Source organism: Cololabis saira, chromosome 1, assembly GCF_033807715.1.
Source record: "Cololabis saira isolate AMF1-May2022 chromosome 1, fColSai1.1, whole genome shotgun sequence".
In the NCBI taxonomy this organism is placed as follows: Eukaryota; Metazoa; Chordata; class Actinopteri; order Beloniformes; family Belonidae; genus Cololabis; species Cololabis saira.
The window spans coordinates 6,566,101-6,589,682 of NC_084587.1; the positions used below are offsets into that span (position 1 = coordinate 6,566,101).

At 44.9% G+C, this 23,582-nt stretch overlaps 1 protein-coding gene across 1 annotated transcript; it reads right to left on the reverse strand.

The window, feature by feature from the left end:
• Positions 1-2,764: 2,764 nt before the first annotated feature.
• On the reverse strand, positions 2,765-18,887 carry LOC133450021 (calcium uniporter protein, mitochondrial-like). The gene is made up of 4 exons (XM_061728808.1): positions 18,645-18,887; positions 5,521-5,623; positions 3,110-3,211; positions 2,765-2,979 (listed from the first exon to the last, which is right to left on the reverse strand). The coding sequence occupies exons 1-4, from the start codon at positions 18,885-18,887 to the stop codon at positions 2,765-2,767; spliced, it is 663 nt and encodes a 220-aa protein (XP_061584792.1).
• Between the last annotated feature and the right edge of the window lie 4,695 nt (positions 18,888-23,582).

Genomic DNA, 23,582 nt, shown 5'->3' on the forward strand with positions numbered 1-23,582 from the left:
TCAAAAACATCCTTTTTATGGCAAAGAGTGTTTACTTCCTTTATTTGTTCTGAAATTGTTTACAAATCAAGCATCTGACTTATTTAACCATACACTGTGTTGTCCAATAGCAGCCTTCAATTGCACAGACAAGGGATTTAAACGTAAACTGTATTTCCATTTTTCAGTTGTCTAACAACTTACACATTTTCAATTAGGCACCATTATCAAGATTGTAAATAACAGTGGTATGGATTCCAGGTTAAAAGTGTGCCATTATCAAAATGAAAGGGTTAAACTGAGTGAACGTTGAGCGTTTATCCCCGCTCTGTTTATGGCTTTGGGTGGATCTGTTCAAGCGATAGCTGAAGCTGAGTTGGGTATCGCAGACGTTTCAGGTCGTCCTCCACCTGACACATCAGAAACAGACAGGAACCATTCGTTAAATAGGATTTTAGGAAAGCAGTGCTTTAAGATATTAAAAATAATGCACGTTTACTTCTACAACTGTAATGTGAGGTAAAACAGACTGATGGGCGAACCTGAGCCAGTTCATCCCTCAGTTCGTTGTATCTTTCAATACTGAATTTCTTCTTCCCGGCCCTGTAAATGACCTTTAATATGATTATTTCTGTAAATGTGTTTTTGTGTTTGTTTTGCTTATTGGCGTTGTTTGGAGCCAGGCTTTTATTTTGTTATATATTAAGACGAATATTTAGTGCTTTTATTTTGAAGGCGTCTCGCCGAGAACTTCAGCGCTCCGGTATTTAACGGTAAAGTTTAACGGGTGTAGAAACATTTTCTGCAAGACTAAGACCCCGTCCACACGTAGCCGGGTATTTTTAAAAACGAATATTTCCCCCCCTCCGTTTATAAAAAAATTTGCATCCACATTACATTGTTTTAAAAAAAAAAAAACCCCTTCCACACGTAACCGAAGATCTGCGTTTTCGACCACATTCATAAGCATTCTAACCTGTAGATCATCTGCGGCTCCCGGGGAAGCTGCACCTCCGCGGGCTCCGCAGGCCCTACGCCGTAGGGTGCGCGTCGCCGCGTACCCTACGGCGTAGCCTCTGTGTCGGTGTAACGCAGTAAGTGGTGGTCAAGACCAGAGACCATTTATTTAATAAATAGAGAACAGATGCTGGATCATCTGTAGTTCTGTAGTAAACAAAAGTCGCGCGTCAGAGCAGATTTGTTGTTGTTTTGGCGCATAATGTGACGTTCGAAAACGCAAAACTCTGGTTGTGTGTGTCTACACGCATCTACATAAACGGAGTTTTCAAAAATCTTCACTTTGCCCGGAGTTTTTTTAAACCTTCGTTTATTTGCTTTTTCGTGTGGATGACAGGTCCAAACGTAGGAAAATATCTTCGGTTTAGCAGATATCCGCAGATATCCGGCTACGTGTGGACAGGGTATAAACTAGTGTCGGTAGTGCTAAAGTGTGCCTAACCGACACAAAAAGCACCTGGCTGATAAGGGGCACAAGGTTTGTTTTCTTTGTAAATTTTATACAGTATTTATGTATTTATTGAGTTTTGGTTACTGTCATTTATTGTGGTTAACGGTTAAGCGAGCTGCTGTGTCGACCTGTATTTGAGTTGGATGAAACTTGTATGTATATAGTGAGAGTAACTTTGTTTTATTTTATTCCTTCATAGCTCTTACGGTGTGTTTGCAGTGTTAAAGTTAAAGAGTCAACCGTCATCAGCCGGGGATGCTACAGGCCCCTTTGTAAAAGTAACATAGGAACTGTCTGTCTTTAGCCCTTGGATATACAGTATATAATCCTACGGGGAAAAAAACAAGAAAAGATCAGTATTGATGGGGAGGAAAAAGACTGTTCATATGGTTCATTCTGCATGGATCAACTTCAGGTCCAGCCGTCTGGTAAAAATCAAACATTCAGGAAATAAAAAGTGCTCACTGTGTTCCCTGCAGTCATTGCTGTATGCTGCATAATGAAAGCGATGAAACTAAACTAAAGTGTAGAAGGGCCAGAGAAAGGTCTCTGGGCTTGTAATCACAGAAGTTCAAATCATTAACAACTTCTATCATGGAACTGTATCTTCTACTATAACAGCTTCTACATTTTCAGTTAATAACCTTATGTTTTAAGTTTTTAAGCTTTAGTCCAGGGCTGATTATGAATGTTGTCTAATATTCATTATTAATTTGTCCTGTCAGGAAACTGGCTTTTATCCAGTAAAACTGATTCCACTTCAACACATTCCTGAAGTCTAATCCCAAAAGGTTTGGAGAAGGAGAAGGAGATACTTGAGAAGTATCTCACTCACAACTAAAATGCTGTGAATGGTACATTGAATGTACCATTCACCATGTACAGAATGGCTCTTTTTTCTTCTGGGCAAAAAGATTCTTATAAACCGACATGCCACCATCGATTATATCTGAGACTGTAAAGAACGATTCATCGAAGAGTCCCGTTCTTGAGCTGCTGCTGAAGCTCATTGGCCGTTCTCAGCTTGTTACTAAGAGACCAACGTTATTGATACAGGAAGTGAAGAAGTGGGGAGACTGTGTAGAATGCAGAACACGATGCACAATGCAAATCCATACAGTACCTGCTGAAATGAAGGCTAGAGGGGCATTAAATGGGAGCATTTAAAAAAAAAATTTTATTTAAAGTAACTAAAAAGTTACTTTTCATAGCATTACTTTTTGGTTTCATAGCATTAATTTTTGGTCTAAGTAACTGAGTTACTAGCTGAGTTACTTTTTAAGGAAGTAACTAGTAACTGTAACTAGTTACTATTTTTCAGTAACTAGCACAACACTGGATGTCATACACGTGTTCAGACTCATCTCCTACCTTTTCCAGAGGGGACAACTCTTGTTTGAGGTTGTCCAGCTTCTCCAGCAGCTGCCTCTCTTGCATCAGGTGGTGTTCAGGCAGGTGGAGTGCTGTGTGCAGCAGGTGTACAACATGTTTCATGTCATCCAGTTCTCTGGCATGCTCCCTGGTAGTAAACTCTGGGGCACAGCAAGGTTGAAGACGAGAGGAGAGGCATTATAAACGAGAGGAGGAGCCATACCTCTACAGATAGCCAACATTTATAAGCAGGATTAAGAGTTGTGAAGGAGAATCATGTTTTCCTTTTACCCTTTTCAAGACAGGAGATGTAAACTGTATCATTGATGATGAGGTGGAACTCCTTGTCCAGCAGGGCATCTATGAGTGTGGTGTTGGCAACACGTTCTCCATCTGGCAGAGCAGAAGTACAGTTTGATGCTTTAATTGATTTCATCTAACTTTTTCAGGCTTAAATTAAAAACACAAGTTTGCACACAGACAGACCAGATAAACCAGAAACACAATGGAATCCCCTTATTCCCAAGAATTAGGAAAGTCCATTAGCGCAAACAACAATTCTTATTTATCATGTTTGAATGAGACTCATGCGGAAAACGAGAGACTTCTTTCATTCAAATATGTCTTTATGCCAACCTGATTCACCACAATTTACACAAAATAATAAAAATGGACTTCCGGTATGGCGCAGCAGGCAGCAGCAGCATAAGGCTGCGTCCCAATTGACCCCCTCGCCCTTGTTTTCTTCACTTCCCCTTAATATTGCGTGTTCCCGTGAGGGTAGTGGTGTCCCAATTCCTCTTTTCACCTAGGGGGAGGGGGCATAACGAGGGCGAGGGGCTGAGAATATCCCCTTCAAATCGAGGGTTTTCACATGCTGACTTCGCGAGCGAGGGGGTATGAAAATTTCCCAGAATGCTACGTAACCTACGCCGTAGGCTCTGCGTCGATTTGACTCGCTGACCGAGAAGAGTCGTCTCAGATTGTGACCAAGGGAGCAAGCATTTTTTTGTGAGAAATAGAGAGAAATAATCCTGTGACTCGTCAGATTTGTTTTGGATGTTTCTGATATAATAGTTTTCAGAAACCACCAAGTAATCCAGCTGTTATCTGGGTAATTTACACACTTTCAGATAAAGTTGCAGAAGATCACGCCAGAATAAAGGGATTTATGGTTCCGCGTTTTACCAACGCAGAACCTACGGCGTAGGTTACGTAACCTTTGCCGTAAGTTCTGCGTCGATGTACGCGGCGACGCGCACCGTACGCTGTACCCTACGCCGTAGGCTCTGCGTCGATTTAACGCGGACCCAAGCTCCGGAGCCGGCAAACAAAAATCTCGAAATTTCGGAGCAAATTTCTTAACAGGCGTAGCTACAACTGTTAGATTTCATCTATTAAACCAACATCTTCCTAAATGATTTATTTCAGCCAGCGTAATTCTCAACAGAGCTGCAGGTTTCTCTCCCGGGACGATGGCGCTGTTGATCCGGCTGCTGCTGCTCCCCGGGGCCGGTTACTTTTGAGCCTGAAAAAATATTAAAACTTAATAAAGTGCCATATTAACAGCGCTACAGCTGAAATTAAAACAGCTTTTGGCTCTCAGCTTCCTGGGTAGGGATGAAAACGAGGGGGAGTAGGAGAAATGGGACAGGCACCTGGGCCAAGTGCCCTAGATTTCAAGTGCCCTAAAATCTCCCCCTTCTTTTTTAGGGGTTAGGGAAGAAAAGAAGGGCGAGTGGAGAAAAGAAGGGCGAGTGAAGTTGAATTGGGATTGGGCCTTAGTCTCAGGCTCCCAGATGGTCGCACTTATACCCCTACAAAAATCAGCTATCTGTCTTAAAAAGTTGTTTTTGTAGCATGAGAGGGGGAAATTCAAGAAGGACGAGAGGAAAGTCACAGCAAAAGTTGAGGAAAGACGACAATTCACCGAGCGAAAGTGAAGACACTAGCGACGCCGCTAGCATCCACACTGAGCACGAGGCCATGGAGGCTATTCAGGCCAACATCATTGCCGAGATACAAGCGGTTCGCTCGGTCATGAAAAAAGAGTTTACTGACACAATGGCGCTGTTGAAGGGGGGATTGGCAGACTTCAGAGGAGAAATTAACCAGAAGTTGAGTGCTATCTGTGCTGATTTAAAAGAAGTCACAGACAGAACTGAAGAAGTGGAGCAGAGAGTGGCGGACGTGGAGGATTGGACCGCAGAATCCAGGGAAGTACTGTCCCGCACCCTGGAGCTTCAAGAGAGCATTCAAGCCCACCTGACAGACCTCGAGGCACGGTCACGCCGAAATAACATACGCATCCACGGTATTCCCGAGGAGGCCGAGGGGGACAACATACAGGAATTTATTGAAAAGTTCATTAAAACACACCTGTCCCTTCCCGACCCCTCCCTCGGCATACAGCGCTGTCACCGGTCTATATATAAAGTATAAAATTAAAGAGCTCCGATCGGCTTGGAAAAAAAAAGAGATCCACCATGAAGGTAGACGAGTGTTCTTTGAACAGGATTTCCCGACCGAAATAGTTGTGAAAAGAAAGGCTTACTCTGCCTCCAAAAAGGCACTCAAAGAAAAAGGGATCCGTTTTCAGACACTCTATCCAGTCAAGTTTTCTACGACAGCGGTGAAGTAACATATAGCAGCTCACAGGAGGCAGCGGATGACCTGAAGAAAAAGGGCTTAATCTCGGATACCAGCGGAGCGGAGGCCCAGGCGGAGGGTGCACCTGCGTCGGGAGGGAGACGGCTCCCGTGGGTGACGGCAGGTGCGGCGGCGGGCCGGTGCCGAGACGTGCGCCTGCAACGCATCCAGGACAAGCTCAAGGGGTTCAGGCGAGGGGAAGATGCTAAATGAAAACAACCAACAACTATAAATGACTTCGCGACTGGTAAAAAAAAGACTGGTAAGAATATATCTTGACGCAAGCTCGGACTGCGCTGTGAAATATAAATACAAATTAAACGAACTTTCTAAGTTTAAGCTGTATATTGATAGACCGCAGCTTGGAACCTATGTTGTTTTTATTTTATGTGCACTGCTCTGATTTCATTAAGTCAGAGATGTCGGTTTGCACTGAGAGGGGCCCCTTCAGGGCTTCCCCTCTCAAACTAGAAGTTGAGTTCATACTTCAGAGATGGAAGTCATTATTTTTGGATGTTTATATGTTTAGTTTCATTTTGATTTGCAGACAGAAGTTACAGTGTTCAGGTCATCCAGGGATGTTTAAACGTTCAGGTGAATCTTTTTCTCCTTTGTACTGTTTGAAATGCTCCATCAACATTATAACATAATTACACTTAATGTGAATGGGTTAAATAATCCTATGAAAAGAAGTAAAGAGATTGCCAAAGTTAAAAGAGGCACAAGACATAATTTTCTAGCAAGAGACACACCTCTCCAATGTTGAACATGAGAAGTTGCAAAAGATGGGATTTAAAAATTCATATTAATCTTCATTTGAAAAAGGAAGTGCAAGGGGAGTGACGATATTAATTTCAAACAAAGTAAACTTCCAGTTCTCTTCACAGATCAATGACAAAGGGGGATGTTACTTACTGGTGAAAGGTTTAATTGATCACAAAGAAGTTTACAGACCACCAGGAAATGATAAACGGCTGATCAAAAAGGTCTTTAACACGGAAGTATCAGGCGTGTTGGTGTGTGGGGGAGACTGGAATATTCAACTTAATCCCTCCATTGACTCCTCAAACAAAACAAAAAAATTGAGATCCGAAGCAATACATATTCAAAAATTACTTAAAGAATTGGGCATGATAGTCGTATGGAGAGAGTTACACCCGCTTAATAGACATTTTACTTTTTTCTCCCATCCGCATTCTGTATATTCAAGAATCAACTATTTTTTTATGTTTAATTCAGATCGACACAGGATTACTAAATGTAATATTGGGGTAAGGGATATTTCTGATCACGCAGGGGTATATTTAACACTGCACCTTGACAGTAAGCGCAAGGATACACTGTGGAGACTTAATACTTATTGTTAAGGCAGACGTTTTTGGAGTTTATTTTGAAATGTGCCTTTATTTTGAAATGACGCAAAACCGGAAGTAGCGTCTTATCGCTGTAAGCTACACATCGAGGGGAGCACATGCTGCGGTGATGTCTGCAGAGGTGGAAAAAGTACAAAAATATTGTACTTAAGTAAAAGTACAAATTTTCTGCTTGAAAATTACTTAAGTAAAAGTAAAAAGTACCCATTAAGAAAATTACTTAAGTAAAAGTATAAAAGTACCTCAAATTAAATATAATAAAGTACCAAAAGTACATGGTGTAAAATGTACTTAAGTACAAAACTAAAAAGTAAAAAGTACAAAGTACAAAATTCAAAGTACAAAATTATTTTCAAAAGGATTGCAAAGAAATGAAGAATCCAAGAATTTGCTTACAACTCTAAATAATGGTGATATTATTCTGACCCCTTTAGCGTTTGTTTCCATTAAACCATTTTAATTTCGTCGGCTTGAGCGTCGGCTGCCGCTCAAGGCTGATTTATGGTTCCGCGTTACACCAACGCAGAGCCTACGGCGTAGGGTACGCGGCGACACGCACCGTACGGTGCGCTTCGCCGCGTATCCTACGCCGTACCTTACGTCGATTTAACGCGGAACCATAATTCAGGCTTCAGTCTTCATCGGTACTCGACGCGACGGCGGTTCCTCCGGCCTTTCCGGCCCGCCTCTGCGGCGCAACTCTCCCGGGGGCTGCGGCTCCTTCTCGGGGAGGCCGAGTCTCCCCGTCTGCCCCAGGTGTCTCGCATGGATCTATAATATTAACGGTATTAAAGGTGTCTCGTCACGGACCCGCCGCCGGGCAATCACGGGCAATTCACTCGCCCCCCTTCCTTCCCGTCCGCCTTATCGACGCACACCTACGCCGTAGGCTACGGCGTAGGGTGTGCGTCGCCGCGTACCTTTACGCCGTAGCTCTGCGCCGGTGTAACGTGGAACCATAAATCAGCCCCCGCTGTGCTGTTCTCATGGATTTAATTTGTAGCGAGTAACGACGTGTCCAATTTTAAATGTAGCGGATTAAAAGTACGATTTTTTCCTTGAAAATGTAACGAAGTAAAAGTAAAAGTACAGAAAAATGAAAGTATCAATAAAAGTACAAATTCTCAAAAATCTTTTTTTTTTTTTTTTTTTTTTTTTAACCTTGTCTGCACACATATTATTGATTGATACCATGACGGTAGAAACCAAAAGTGTATATATGTGCATTATTACTATATTTAATATATATACATATATATACGCACACAAATGCGTACACATACATAAATATACACATACAAACCCAGTGTTTTTTTTTTTTTTTTTTTTTTTTGGGGGGGGGGGGGGGGGGGTGACGACATCCACTGCCAATCCAGGAAGCAGGAACACACGGAGACACACGTCAAGCACTGGAAATCTGCAACAAAAAAAAAAAACACAAACAAAGCACGAAACCGGCACGGAGCCAACCAAAACAATAACAGCAATCGACCTAAATCTTGAGATCTGATCGCAGTCTGAGCTAAGCTATCGCTACCGCTACCTAAACCCAAAAACTAGAGAGCCAGCATGCAGGTGAACAAGCCAGTGTGTATGTCTATGTGTGTGTGTGTGTATGTATATGCGTGTGTGTGTGTGTGTGTGTGTGTGTGTGTGTGTGTGTGTGTGTGTGTGTGTGTGTGTGTGTGTGTGTGTGTGTGTGTGTGTGTGTGTGTGTGTAATAAACCAAACAAAGCTCCACCTGAAGTGTATCTATAGTGGGGGAGGGGGGGGAGCAACCCCGCCACCCGCGAGACCAGAGGCCGACACGGAAGAGCCCGGAACCCAGGCCACCGGCAAGTAGGAGGGAGGCAACCCACCGCCTGCGAGGCCCCCCCCCCCCCCGGCAGCGACCGAGGGGGCCCGCGGGCGGGGCCCCCACGGCGCGGGAAGAAGCAGCCAGGGACCCCGCGGCGGCGGACCGCGACCCAGGCGATCCCCGGCCACCCGGTCCGGGCCGGACACGCGGCCAGGAGGCCCTCACCCTTCAGGCCAACGACCCTCACCCGGCAGGGGGCCAGCCCGCCCGGAGAGACAGAGCCGCCCCAGCCGCCGACGCGGGCAGGCGCACCCGTCCCCCACGAAAGTGGCCCCCCAAGACCAGAGGGGCGCCCCGCCGCAGAGGCAGCGGGGGGGACCAGAGACGGGCCCGGAGAGAGGGAACCCCCCAACAAGGCGACACCCGTGCAGGCCCGACAACGGAGGGCCCCAGACCCAGGCATCCCATTCATTCATCCATTCACCTATCAGATAACTATACTAATAATAATATAATATACTATACATAATAATAATAATAATAATAATAATAATAATAATAATAATAATAATACTAATAATAATAATAACCATCTTTGTATAATATAATATTCATAAATTATTAAGTTTTGATGTCCTGCCAATGGAGGCTCAAATCCTCCATGGCAGGACCCTTCCATACCGCATTCTCACCGACACAGACATACAATCACGCACCGTTTGAACGCGGAACCATAAATCAGCCCCTGCTGTGCTGTTCTCACGGCAATAGCCTACATTTTCATTTAATGTAAGACTTTAATTTGTAGCGAATAACGACGTGTCCAATTTTAAATATAGCGGATTAAAAGTAAGATTTTTTTTCCTTGAAAATGTAACGAAGTAAAAGTAAAAGTACAGAAAAATGAAAGTATCAATACAAGTACAAATTCTCAAAAATCTTACTTAAGTACAATAACGAAGTACTTGTACTTCGTTACTTTACACCACTGGATGTCTGTGAGTTCGTCTCCCTCTTTTGTTTGTTCACTCCATGTTTGAAATGATAAATGTGTAAATTAAGTTAATTAAATGTTTGATAAAGGATATTGCTGACCTGAGGGACTGCCACTGGGGAATGACTCTGCCGTTGGTTGAGGAGCAGGCTAAAGTGGTCAGTATTACTAGTTCACATCATTGTTAAATAGGGTGCTAAGCCATATATTTATATGACTACTGCAATTGCTGATGTTGTTTTTTATTTTATACTTGAACATTTAGTTCTACGGTGTTGTTGGTGACAATAAACATCAGTGAAAAGAACCGGAGTCTCTGCATCCAATCAATGGGCGGCATAGTAGAACACTTCTGCATCGGTGAAGACTCCGAGCGGATGAAGAAAGCTGCAGGCCACATGCGGTAAAGGGAAGTGCCACCTTGTGAACTGTTCGTGTGACTCCAAGGGCAAGCAGTCAAGGCTACACAAGCAAGCACATCAAGGAGAGTGTCTTGAAAGTAGTGCAAGTACAACTACCTGCCATTTAGTTTCTAACACACGGACATTTCATTTGCATTTTTCCTTAAAGCTACAGTGGACATTTTTCCTGCAATTGATTATCTAATAAGAATCAAAGAAAAGTAAACTTAGATAAGTAAACTCACCATTCTCCCAGTTAAGTCTAAGATGTTATAAGTTAATATCAAAGTATCGTTCTTATAAGTGAGTGTTTCACATTTAAACTGTGCTGAGTATTTACACTTCGTTAATTTCTATTTCAGCACTCATTTATTGAAGTGTGTTCTATGATGCTGTAATGTTTGATAAGCATTACGTAAAGTTAACCTAAGGTATTCATGGGGATGTATATATATTTCATTTCATTTTCAACATATTAGAAAACAGAATACATTTTATATAGGTTTCAACACATCTAAAACTCTGCACATTTTTAATATGTCACACAAAAGAAGACACCTTTCTGCCAACTGAAGAGGACACTCATGGAGACCTTCAAGAAGATAATAATGCAGAGCAGAATACTCTACGACAACAAGCTGACCCTGATGAGCAAGTTGAAGACACACAATCTCAGGTTGTTGATGTTGACACACAACTGCCTCCAGGAACCAGGAAAACTGGTCGCACAAGAAGGCTCACTGAAAAAGGACAAGCTTTGTTAGATGACAAATTAAAGAATCTAAATGTGAGTTTTGAAAAGATGTACAGAAGATGGAAGTATCACATCAATGGCTTAAAGAGGTCCATTAAGAATAATGATGATGATCTGATTGACGAAATTGCAAATGCAATCAACGCCATCCAAGTTGACATTGACAAAACTTACCTTGAAATAAGAGCCATTTCAAGTCCCGAGCCTGACATTCGGAGTATGAATGATAAATGTCAAGCATTCACTAGGATTGCAAATATAAAGGTTCAACACTTTCACAATGGTGATGATTCAGAAGACATATCATGGCCTGATGCTAAGTCAGTGTTTGACAGTACAGTGTCTAGTGTCTCCTCAGCTCAAACTGCTGAGTCAAAGCCTTCATCCAAGACATCCAGACACTCTTCCATCCTGTCCCTGAATGCAAAACAAGCAGCAGCTGAAGTTGTAGCTACGCAAGAGGTGATAAAGATAACAAATGCACAACATCAACAAAAGGAAGAAATTCAAAGACTTGAAGCGGAAGAACAAATCTTGAAGGCTGAACGAGAAGCTAGAGAAAAGGAAAAGGAAGCAGACAGTGCTAGAAAAAGAGCTCAGTTCATAGCAGAAAGTGCTGATAGGAAAATGAAGCTGGAAGGGAAAAGAAGAGAAGTAGAACGGCTAGAAGAACTTAAAGGTCATGTTGCAGCACAAGCAAGACTGCAAGTTTATTCAGAATCTCTCAACCCACCAATTACGCTTAACCCTTTAATTGATCCATTCTTTCCTTCCCATCAAGCACCAGTTTCTCAAGCTCTTCCTGCCCAACAAGCCAAGCCCAGTCAAGTCCATCACCCACATAAAGTCACATCCCCCCAAAACCCCCTCTCATATCCCTCCAGGTACACATCGCATTTGGTTCCACCACCAGCCATATTTACTCAAGTCCCTGTTAGTCAAGTCATCACCCCAGCTTCACTTCCGCTCATGCAACAAGCCCCACCCACTCAAGTTCCTGCCACTCAAGCATTTTCAACCTCACATGAAGTTCCCAATGACTTTGTGAGAACTCTTGCTGAAGCGATCACAGCTAACCCACTTCCAATCCCAGAACCTGATGTCTTCAAGGGAGATCCTCTCAAGTACAATGATTGGAAGCTTTCCTTCTGTACTCTGATTGATCGCAAGAACCTGCCAACTCAAGAAAAGCTCTTCTTTCTACGCAAGTATGTTGGTGGCTCAGCCAAGAGAGCTATTGAAGGTCATTTCCTTGTAGGAACAGAAACAGCTTATCACGCTGCCTGGGACATACTTGAAGACAGATTTGGTAATCCATTTATAGTTGCCAAATCATACCGTGACAAGATACACACATGGCACAAAATTGGCCCCAAAGACAGTGAAAATCTTCGTGGTGTGTTGATTTTCTGAGCAGTGTAGAATCAGCTATGCCATATGTTCAAGGTCTATAAACTCTCAATGATTGTCTGGAAAACCAAAAGATTACCATCAAGCTACCAGATTGGTTGAGCTCACGCTGGAATAGAGAAGCCACAATTTATCAGGATGAACACAAAATGTTCCCTGAGTTCAGACACTTTGTGAGATTTCTCAATAGGGAGGCTCGAATTGCATGTAACCCCATCACATCTTTGCACGCAGTGAAACCAATTGACCAAGAAAGATCAAAACCAACAGAAAGAGAACAGTCTAAGTATCAAAGAAATCAAAACTTTAGTGCAAAGACTTTCACTACTAATACAAGTGAGAAGACAAGCTTCACTTGCATTTTTTGCAAGAAGAAAGGCCACACTCTCCTTAGGTGTCGCAAGATTATGGAGAAGCCAGTTGAAGAAAGGGTTAAGTTTGTACAACTGGAGAAGTTGTGCTTTGGCTGCCTTAAGATCGGCCATAACTCCAAAGCCTGTACATCCAGGAGTGTGTGTGACGTATGTGGGAAACGCCACCCCACATGCCTACATCAAGATCGTGGGAAAAGGGATCAAGAACAAGCTGTAAGAAACAAACAAGAAAGGTCAAATGAAAACAAAGACAAAAACGAACAGTCTGAACCAATCGAAACACATCAAGTTACCTCTAACCGAGTGGTTCAAGAGAAGACCAGCACTCATACCTCATCCATTGTTCCAGTCTATGTCTCCACGACAACTGAACCAGATAAGGAAGTTCTAATGTATGCCTTATTTGATAGTCAGAGCGACACAACCTTCATCCTGAAAGATGTAGCTGAAACATTGTGTGCCAAGAAAGTGCCAGTAAAACTTAAAGTGTCCACGATAACATCAAAGGCAAAGGTGGTGAATAGCCAAAAGGTGCAAGGGCTACAGGTGAGAGGCATCATGTCTGACATTAAAATCAAACTCCCAACAACCTACACCAGAGATTACATACCAGCAAAAAGATCCCATATACCCACAAGTACAACTGCAAAATCCTGGCCTCACTTACAAGATTTGGCAGATGAAATGTCTCCTAAACTTGACTGTGAAGTAGGATTGTTAATCGGTTATAACTGTCCCCAAGCTTTACTTCCCAGAGATGTCATCACAGGCAATGAAGACCAGCCGTACGCACAAAGGTCTGTGTTGGGTTGGAGCATTATTGGCTACAGCAGCACTGACATTGATTATGACCAGGAGGATGAAATCGGTGTCAGCCACCGTGTCATCATAAAGAAAGTTCTGCCAGCTACAAAACACTCTTCTAAGCTCAAGACTGAGGTCCATTTTGTTTGTAGAAGTCAAGTCAAGGAAATGGTCACTCCAACGGATATGCTTAAGGTCTTAAGGTCAGATTTTACCGAGAAGGTCAGTGAAGAAGTTCTAATATCACAAGAAGATATTAAGTTCTTGACAAAGCTGAAAGAAGGCATCAAGCATAAGCCAAACAGACATTATGAAATGCCGTTGCCTTTCAAAGCAGAGAGGCTAAGTCTGCCTAACAACAAGGTGTGTGCAGAACATCGACCCAGGTGCCTGGGAAAACAGCTCAAGAACCTGGCTGACCATGCCTCTCGTGGACTCACCACAAAGGAGCTTACAGAGTCTAACTGGCTCACAGGACCTAGCTTCTTGTGGCAAAATGATCTTCCCAAGGAAGGAAAGATTAAGGTGGGAGAACTCAATGCGGATGACCCAGAAGTTAAAAGAGCACAGGTTCACACAACAAAGGCGAATGAGGAGAGGTCTCTATCAGACAGGCTTCAGAAGTTTTCAGATTGGAAGAGAGCTATAAGGGCCATAGCAAGACTGAAGCGTCTTGGAAAGGAAGTAAAGGGTCTTCAAACAAGGTCTAACAAAGCTACGACACTCGAAGAGAGAAAGGAGTATCTGTTAAATCTGCAGCAAAGGAGTAAATGGAACAAGGACAGGAGAAATGCTAAAGTGAATGACATTGTCCTGTTGCAAGATGATGGTGTACCAAGAAATCACTGGAAGTTGGCGAAGGTGATCGAAGTCTTCCAAGGAGCTGACGGAAGAGTCAGAAAACTCAAACTGTTACTTAGTGACACAGCACTAGACGGTAAAGGGACACGCACAACAAAACCAGTTTATTTAGAGAGGTCTATACACAAAACAGTGTTATTGCTTGAGGCTGGATAAGTAAGTTATCTCTTAAATGAGATTGTTCTTTGTTAGAAGGTTTATTTCATACAAATGTCTTACAAGGTTCTATTTAGGCCCTCCAGAAAAACGCGATTACGCGATCGCATAATTCATTGCATAATCAATCAAATGGCGCAGATTACGCGGGGATAGATTTATTCCTAAAAGGGCGCATATTTCCCGCGATAATTGCATATGTCCGCGCTAAATATGCGATTATGCGGGGATTATGCGGGGCTCGCTTGATTTCACAATTCACATTTTCGCATAAAGTTTGGAAAAGGGGGAAGTGTTGTGAGTGACACGTCGGGACGCCCGGTCACGACGTGCGGGACCCGCCCGGGGACCTCCGCACCCCTCACAGAAACCGCCACCCCCCAAACAGCAGCTCTCACCCGCGGGGGTGAGAGGAAAAAGAGAGTGCCGTCTCCGCCGAGCCCCCAGCTTGCGCGGTGGTCGCGGCTGCCGGTGGACTCAGGATCCGCGCTGACCGCGCACCACTGCGCCCGCTGCGCACGTTCCCATCCACTTGGGGACCTTGGCAGCGGACGCGTGGGGTGACAAGCTCTGGCTCGTCCCCTCACCGTGCCGGTGCGCCCGGCAATCACCCGAGCACTGAGCCGCGGGCTGGAGGGGAGAGACCAGGCGGGGACCGGCCTCCGGGCTGCGACCGCCCCTCTCCTCTCCGCTCTCCTTTTTTTTTCGTCTACGACCTCAGATCAGACGAGACAGCCCGCTGAATTAAGCATATTACTAAGCGGAGGAAAAGAAACTAACAAGGATTCCCTCAGTACAATCAGCATTCTTTTAATCTGTGTTCTTATGTATTGAGTGTTGTATGTTTTTATCATGGACCTCGAGTCTGACTAATAAACGATGATGATGATGATGATGATGAGTAGCGGCGAGCGAAGAGGGAAGAGCTCAGCGCCGAATCCGCAACTTCCTGCATATTTCGCATATTTTTCAACTTTCCGCATATTCCACGACTTCCCGCATATTCCGCAACTTCCAGCATATTTCGCAATTTCACCGCATAAAAGCACATAAAAAACCTGCACATTTAATCGCAGAATCAATGATTTTTGCCCGCGTTTTTCTGGAGGGTCTATCTATTACTACTGTCCAATCTTCATTGGAAATCACACAATGTGTGATTGGTGGGAGTGTTAAGGCAGACGTTTTTGGAGTTTATTTTGAAATGTGCCTTTATTTTGAAATGACGCAAAACCGGAAGTAGCGTCTTATCGCTGTAAGCTACACATCGAGGGGAGCACATGCTGCGGTGATGTCTGTGAGTTCGTCTCCCTCTTTTGTTTGTTCACTCCATGTTTGAAATGATAAATGTGTAAATTAAGTTAATTAAATGTTTGATAAAGGATATTGCTGACCTGAGGGACTGCCACTGGGGAATGACTCTGCCGTTGGTTGAGGAGCAGGCTAAAGTGGTCAGTATTACTAGTTCACATCATTGTTAAATAGGGTGCTAAGCCATATATTTATATGACTACTGCAATTGCTGATGTTGTTTTTTATTTTATACTTGAACATTTAGTTCTACGGTGTTGTTGGTGACAATAAACATCAGTGAAAAGAACCGGAGTCTCTGCATCCAATCAATGGGCGGCATACTTATCTTTTGAATAACCATCATTGCCAGAAATATGTAAAGGGAGAGTTTCAAGATTATTTGACTCATAATGACAATGGCGCAGTGTCTCCCAGCACACTGTGGGATGCTGCAAAAGCTGTCGTTAGAGGTAAACTTATCATGTGGTCAGTTCAGAAGAAAAAAGGAGAAAGAGAAACAAATTAAGGATCTGACTGAAAGGTTAAAGTTTCTGGAGAGTAAACATGTGGAATACAAGGATACTGAAGTTTTAAATCAGATTCTGGATACCAAACAATCTTTAAACAACCTGTATGAAAATCAGATAGAGAAGAGAGCCAAACTAATTAAACAAAATTTCTATGAGAACGGTGCTAAATCAAAAAAATTACTTGCTTGGAGAATTCGTAAACAACAGGCCGAGAGGTCTGTATGTAGCAGCTGATTTTCTGCGTTGTGTTGTGTTGTTGGAAGTGAGACGCACGCTGGGGTTGAGCATCTATGGGACTTTAATCTTCAGAATAAAGAAAAAACATAGGCGTCACACACACCGAGCCACACTGCAACTCCCCACCGCTCAGTTCAGAGCACACACAGCTCTCTGACACTTTTGTATATAGCACAAAATGTATGTAAAAATACAATGTACTATATTAAACAAAATCAAATATATGCAATACAAATGCATTCAATATTTCTTACACATTTTCCACAGTGTAAAATAATCAAGTAAATTCACCCATATTAACTCATTTTTTTATAGTGCAATATATCAAATATCAAACATGGGAAACTGTTTTGGGAGAAATCTCAATTAGGTTCTAGGAGTGGTCGGCTGTACCAAAATGAATCACACACACACACCTCGCTTTTGCTATAAGATATGAATACATTTATTAGCAAAAAGCAAGCATTTACATAGAAGACATCCACAAAACTACCAGTTTGCTAGGATAATTTGCCAAGTTATCCCCCGCAAATAGCAGGACACACAAAACTACCCGTTTGCTAGGATAACGGGTCAAATTATCCCCCGCAAATAGCAGAACACACAGAACTACCCGTTTGCTAGGACAACGGGTCAAGTTATCCCCCGCAAATGGCAGAGCACACAAAATTACTCATTTGCTAGGATAAAGTGTCAAGTTATCCCCCGCAAATGGCTGAGCAATATTCCTCACACACAACTACAAAGGGTTTTAAGGCCTCTCTTACCTCGACACAGGACTGGAGAGCCGGGGACAGTCCGGATATAGAGTAAGCCAAGGAAAAAACCGCGCCGGGCGTCCTGCACTGACCCACGGCAGACTCTCACCGGAACTTCCGGTCTTTTATACCTTTCTCGCGGAAGGGGTTGCCCCTTCAACCCCCGCCTGCCAGTTCCCACGCTAAGTCAAGGTTCACACGGGAGTTCTCCCGGACGATAATTCAGGCTTCAGTCTTCATCGGTCCTCGACGCAACGGCGGTTCCTCCGGCCTTTCCGGCCTCTGTAGCGCAACTCCCCCCGGGAGATGCGTCTCCTTCTCGGGGAGGCCGAGTCTCCCCGTCTGCCCCAGGTGTCTCATCACGGAGCCGCCGCCGCCGGGCAATTCACTCGCCCCCCTTCCTTCCCGTCCGCCTTATGGTTCCGCGTTAAATCGACGCACACCCTACGCCGTAGGCTTCGGCGTAGTGTGTGCGTCGCCGCTTACCCTACGCCGTAGCTCTGCGCCGGTGTAACGCGGAACCATAAATCAGCCCCCGCTGTTTTTAAATATAGCGGATTAAAAGTACGATTTTTTTTCCTTGAAAATGTAACGAAGTAAAAGTAAAAGTACAGAAAAATGAAAGTATCAATACAAGTACAAATTCTCAAAAATCTTACTTAAGTACAATAACGAAGTACTTGTACTTCGTTACTTTACACCACTGGTTACTGATCACTGGAGTCTTGACCAACAGCTTCATTAGCACATTACACTTTTTTATCTATCAACATATTGAGTTTGTGAACAGAAAAAAATATGAAATAAATAAGATGAGGGAGAGAGCGCGTCATAAAATGACTCACCAGTTCAGAGCATACACAGCTCTCTGACGCTAGGTGGTGCAATGCAAAAACAACATCCCAGGGAAAAAAAGGGGGTACAATTGAGAATCACCATAGGAGGTTTTCTTTTTTCCTTTTACATGAGGAAAAAATAATTTTGGCGAAGTTCACAACACAAAAGAGAGATTTTTAGGGAAAGTGAATAAATAAAACACAATAACAAATTTTGACTCGGTTACATACTCCCCCCTGAACTTCACCAAAATATTCAGCAGTGTACTCCCATATATTAAACTTCTGCAACTAAAGAGAAAATGACTCACAAGGGCTGCGCAACCCTTATGAATACACCTGCAAAAGGGGTGCCTTATACACCACCTCGTACACTATAACTAAGGTAACATCACATGTACCTTTTTTTTCCCAAAATAAGGAGTGTAATAACTATCACTGCTTTGTCACTGCACCTAATACAAACGTCTTTCTGTTCTCGGTGTCTTACAGGGGAGTTAGCGTCAAAGATGAGGACCTAACCAAATCAGACTGAACATATTTTCTTCTGTGTCATATTCTGTATTAACCTATCAACAGGTTTCACTAGCCTGCCCACCCTTGTCCTTATCCTAGACACAGCACTGATTGCTGTGTCAAGGGGGCCGTGGTCACTGGGCATCACACTGGATACACGCATTGCCCTCTGGCTGACACTCTCATCCGGATCAACATCTTCGGCCCCTTCACCATCGTCAGGAGACTCTGAGGGGAGGCTGGGGGCAGAGCTGCCCAGGACCCAATCGGCTGACCGGTCTCCTGTGACGCCCCTTGTCAGCACCTCTGACGCCTCGCTCCGCATCTCATCACAGTTTAGCTCGGTCTACTCAGCAAATGATGGTTCATCCTCATCCTCCAGTTCAAGGGGCAAGAAGTTTGCACAGAAGAGGAGGTTGCGATGCACTACCTTTTCGTGTCCACTAGTGGTATTCTTGATACGGTAGGTGTGACACTTTGGGTACCTTGCAACCACCACATATGGGGTAGACTCCCATTTGTCCACCAGCTTCTTGCTCCCTTTTTCACCTTTATTGGCCAGCAGAATCTGATCTGCCTCCATAATGTCATGACCTTTGACCTTTCTATTTTACACCTCAGCTTGGTGTTGCTGGCTGGCGACAGCATTGACTTGGGCAGATGATAATGCCTCCCTCAAGTTCTCCCTCAACTTCAGGACATATTTGTCATAGTCGGCGACATCACAATCCCTCTCCACGTTGTGGACATCACGTCGACTGGGAGTCTAGGGATCCTTCCATACATTAAATAGAACGGGGCATAGCCTGTTGACTCATGGGCCATGCAGTTGTAGGCAAAGGTCAATGTCTGCAACATCTGGGGCCATTTCTGCTTTGCTCTTGGAGGCAATGCTCTGATCATGCTTCCCAGTGTCCGGTTGAAGCGTTCAGCAATGCCATTCCCCATGGGGTGATATGCAGTCGTCCTCGATTTCTTCACCCCGGCAATCAGCAACAACTCTCGGATTAGCTGGCTCTCAAAATTAGCTCCTTGGTCGGAGTGGATTCTCTCCGGGAATCCGTAGACACAGAAGTATCTGTCCCAAAGTCGGCGAGCAACTTGCCTAGCTGACTGATCGTGACATGGGAAGGCATGAGCCATCTTAGTAAAATGGTCAGTGATGACCAGAACATCCACATTCTTCCCTGCTGGAACCTCCGCCAACCAGAAGTCGATACAAACTATTTCAAGCGGGCTTGTCGTCTTAACGCTTTGGAGGGGCGCTCTGCCTTCTGGTTCCGGTGTCTTACTCACCACACAGCGCTTGCAGGACCTGACGTACTCCCGGACATCTCGTACCATTCCGACCCAGAAGAACCTCTGTTTAGCTAAGGACAGGGTTCTAGACTGTCCTTGGTGTCCAGCTTCATCGTGGATGCCTTGCAGAGCCTGCTTGACCAATGCTGCAGCGACAACATACTGGTAGCGCTTTTTCCCAGTCAGTGAGTCTTTAAGCACTCTGTACAGGATACCATCCAACATTTTCAGCTTGTCCCATTGCTTTAGTGTTTTCTAAACCCTGAAAGGCTCATTGACTCGCTCTCTCCGAGATGGCCTCCTGCCACGTGTCACATAGTGTATGACCCTCATTAGCGCAGCGTCTTCCTGTTGCTTGTCCTGGAGATCTTTGAGAGAGAATACAGGTAACGCACTTTGGCCTGGGGTGAGCTTTTGCACGTCATGGGCCAACCAAGAGATCACTCTCCCTCTCGACCCCTCCTCCCATTCCATTTGGCCGTTCAACAATGCTGTCACTTCTTCACTGCTCAAGGACTGGCATCCCACCTCAGACTCCCACTGTTTCACCTCTTGACAGTTTGTACTCAGCCGGAAGACATTCTGTATGGAATCGTCTTTGACATGTTGGGCCTCTTCGAGCAAGACACCATGTGGCTCCGCCACAATTCTCTCACTGACACGTGTCTGTACGAATGGTTGTCTGCTCAGAGCATCTGCGATGGCATTCCTGCTGCCTGGGATATACTGGATATTAAAGTTGTATGGTGCCAACTTCGCCACCCACCGCTGCTCACAAGCGTCCAGCTTGGGCTTTGTGAGGATGTACGTGAGCGGGTTATTATCTGTCCAGACAGTAAAAGAATGCCCCTTCAGCCAGTGGCTGAACTTATCACACACAGCCCATTTGAGGGCGAGAAACTCCAGACGGTGGGCTGGGTACTTGGCCTGTGCACGAGTCAGGGACTTGCTCGCGAAAGCAATGGGACGTGCCTTGCTCCCTCCCTCTGGGACTTGAGAGATTACAGCGCCCAATCCATCCAACAAAGCATCTGTTGAGAGGATGAACGGGCGACTGAAGTCAGGATGGGCTAGCACTACAGAACTCAGCAGAGCAGCTTTCAGCTGGTTAAATGCATTACTCTGTTCTTGAGTCCAATCTCTTGGGCTGAGTTTCTTAAAATGCATAGAACATCTTGCGTTGGCTCTGCCTGGCGCAGCAGCGGTCAGAGCAAACAGAGGCTTTGCCATACTGGAGCAGTTTTGTATGAATCTCTGGTAGTACATCACCATACCGAGGAAGGACTTGATTTTCTTTGCTGAGGGTGTCACCCCATCCTCCATCATCAGGTCCTCTTCAACCATAGCAGTAATGGCATGCACTTTCTCTGGGTCGGTGGCGACCCCATTCTCGTCAATGATGTGACCCAAAAACTTGACGCTCCGGCGGAGGAAGTGACACTTCTTTGGGGCCAATTTCAGCCCGTGCTCTCTCAGCCGACCAAAGACCATCTCAAGCCTTTTGATGGCTTCATCTTCATTTGGAGCGAAGACTAGCACATCGTCAAGGTAACACAGAAGTGTCAAAAAGTTTTGGTCTCCAAAGATGTTCATCATGAGGCGCATAAAGCTTGCTGGGCTGTTGCATAGGCCTTGTGGTAATCGGTTGAACTCGTGGAGGCCTACTGGTGTGGTGAAGGCCTTGAACTTTTTATCCTGCTCGTGCATGGGGATGTTATAGAACCCCGATGTCAAGTCCATGGCACTGAATACAGCATTTCCCCCTAGTGCAGCCAAGCAGTTAGCTTGGTGGGGTACTGGATGGGCGTCTTTCACCGTGCGGGCGTTAAGCCACCGGTAGTCCACACCGATACGCAACTCTCCATTCTTTTTCCATACAAGTACCAGAGGAGAGGCCCACTCACTGGAGGATTTGCGTAGTATGTCCCTCTCTTCCATTTCAGAGAGAGCTTCTCTCAACTTCTGGTACTGGCCTGGTGGAACACGTCGGTATGGTAGTCGGAATGGGCGGTCATCTGTTAGGTGGATTCTGTGGACGAAATCCTTGGCATGGCCACAGTCCAGTTTGTCCCTGGAAAACACGTCCTCATACTTCTGTATGAGCTCCACCAGCTGACTCTTCCAGAAGGGAGACACTTCACATGAGTTGATGTCGATTTTATCCAGTCCAAGACTGTTAAGTTTGTCCTGGAGGGTAGGAGCGACAGGGGTGCTACAGGCATGGTCCGTGCCCTTCTGCAGGCCTGATTTTGTGCCTTCAACTTTGTGTCATGGGCGTGGTCCATGTTGAGCTCAAAATCTTCCAACGCCACACATGGCGAAACATCAGCCAGCTTTGTGTTTCTTCTTAGTGTTACAGGCTTGTCACTTGTGTTCACTGTGCAGTGGGTTCCTGAGCACTGGCTGTCATTGCCGTTAACTCCTCTGCCACAGGACTGGAAGTAGCTGTTGCCGTTGCCACCACAAGTCTCTCCGCTTTGGAGGGCCTCTTCCTCGTCTGATGTTCCCTCTGGTGCTCATCGATAGCCTCTTGGACTTCCATAGCTGACCATTTGTTAATGGGCTTACACCTGAACACACTGGAGAGGTCAGAGTTGGGGCAGTTCCGGATGAACGTCATGGCAACTTCCACAGACTTATTCTCCAACTTCCCTCCACTATTTCGCAGGTGTCTATCAGCATGTTCGGCTGCTGTATTTAGACGGACCCAGTAGTCCATCGGGCTCTCATTCACATCTGGGTGAGTGGCGTAGAAATCAGCCAATGGTAAGCTGGACATGGGGCAGTCGCTAAAGTATCTTCTGAGGATGTCATATATTACTTCAGGATGTGCTGCCTTGTCAGAATTACTCTTACTTACTATTACTCTCAGCCCTACTTTGACAATGTTCTTTGCTCGCCCCAACAGGGGACTGAGGATTTCATCCACCTGCTCCCCAGCAGAGCAGCCCCTCTTGCGCAGATATGTGTCCATCACATCTATCCACTCTTGGACGGTATATTTGTCTGTGCCATCTCCTCTATATGCCGCTGGTTCTTTAGCATCTGTCTTCACCACAACACTCAGTCGGGACATGTCAGGTGTGAATGGTGAGGGATCTAGCAGTGGGAGAGAACTAGGGGGTGGGGGACCTCTTATGGGGGCAGTCGTCTGGTTGGCTAAAAGGCGATTAACAACAGAGTCACCAATTTGGGTCCCCAGCTCTCCTAGCAGGACACGTATCTGCCCTAGGGTGTCACTATCAGTGGTGATGGGGGTGGAGGACATGGGCCTTGCCGCAGGTGTGACATTATGAATGCTCAGACTAGACTGGGGCTTCACTACGGGTGTGACACTATCCATACTCAGACTAGACTTGGGCTTAACTATGGGCATAGGGAACTCTGGCTTCTCTACAGACGTGGCTTCACCCATACCTAGATAACTACCAAAGCTGGGCTACCCCACCCGCTCTCTGTCTGGGACATCTGCGTATCTCAAGCCTCTACCCCGCCCAATACTAGAAACTGGAGTAAACTCCATGGCAAGTTAAATGTACTTGATAATACAGTGTGATAATTACAATGTGGAAAATATAATATGACCAAACAGTTAGCTTTTTCTTTTTCTTTTTAATTCTAAATAATGTCGACGATCCTCGGATTCCTCCTGCGCACAGCATGATACGCTTACTTGCTCACAGCTTGACCTCGGCGATCTGCAGTGGCTGATCTGAAGCAT

Excerpts from the sequence above, each read along its gene's own strand:
- LOC133450021 (XM_061728808.1), bottom strand. The coding sequence starts at position 18,887 with ATGCGGAGCGAGGCGTCAGAGGTGCTGACAAGGGGCGTCACAGGAGAC. Across the intron at positions 5,624-18,644 it reads TGTCTAGGATAAGGACAAGG|GCGCACGTCTCGGCACCGGC; the intron begins GTGGGCAGGCTA and ends GATGCGTTGCAG. Across the intron at positions 2,980-3,109 it reads CATCTCCTGTCTTGAAAAGG|AGTTTACTACCAGGGAGCAT; the intron begins GTAAAAGGAAAA and ends GCTGTGCCCCAG.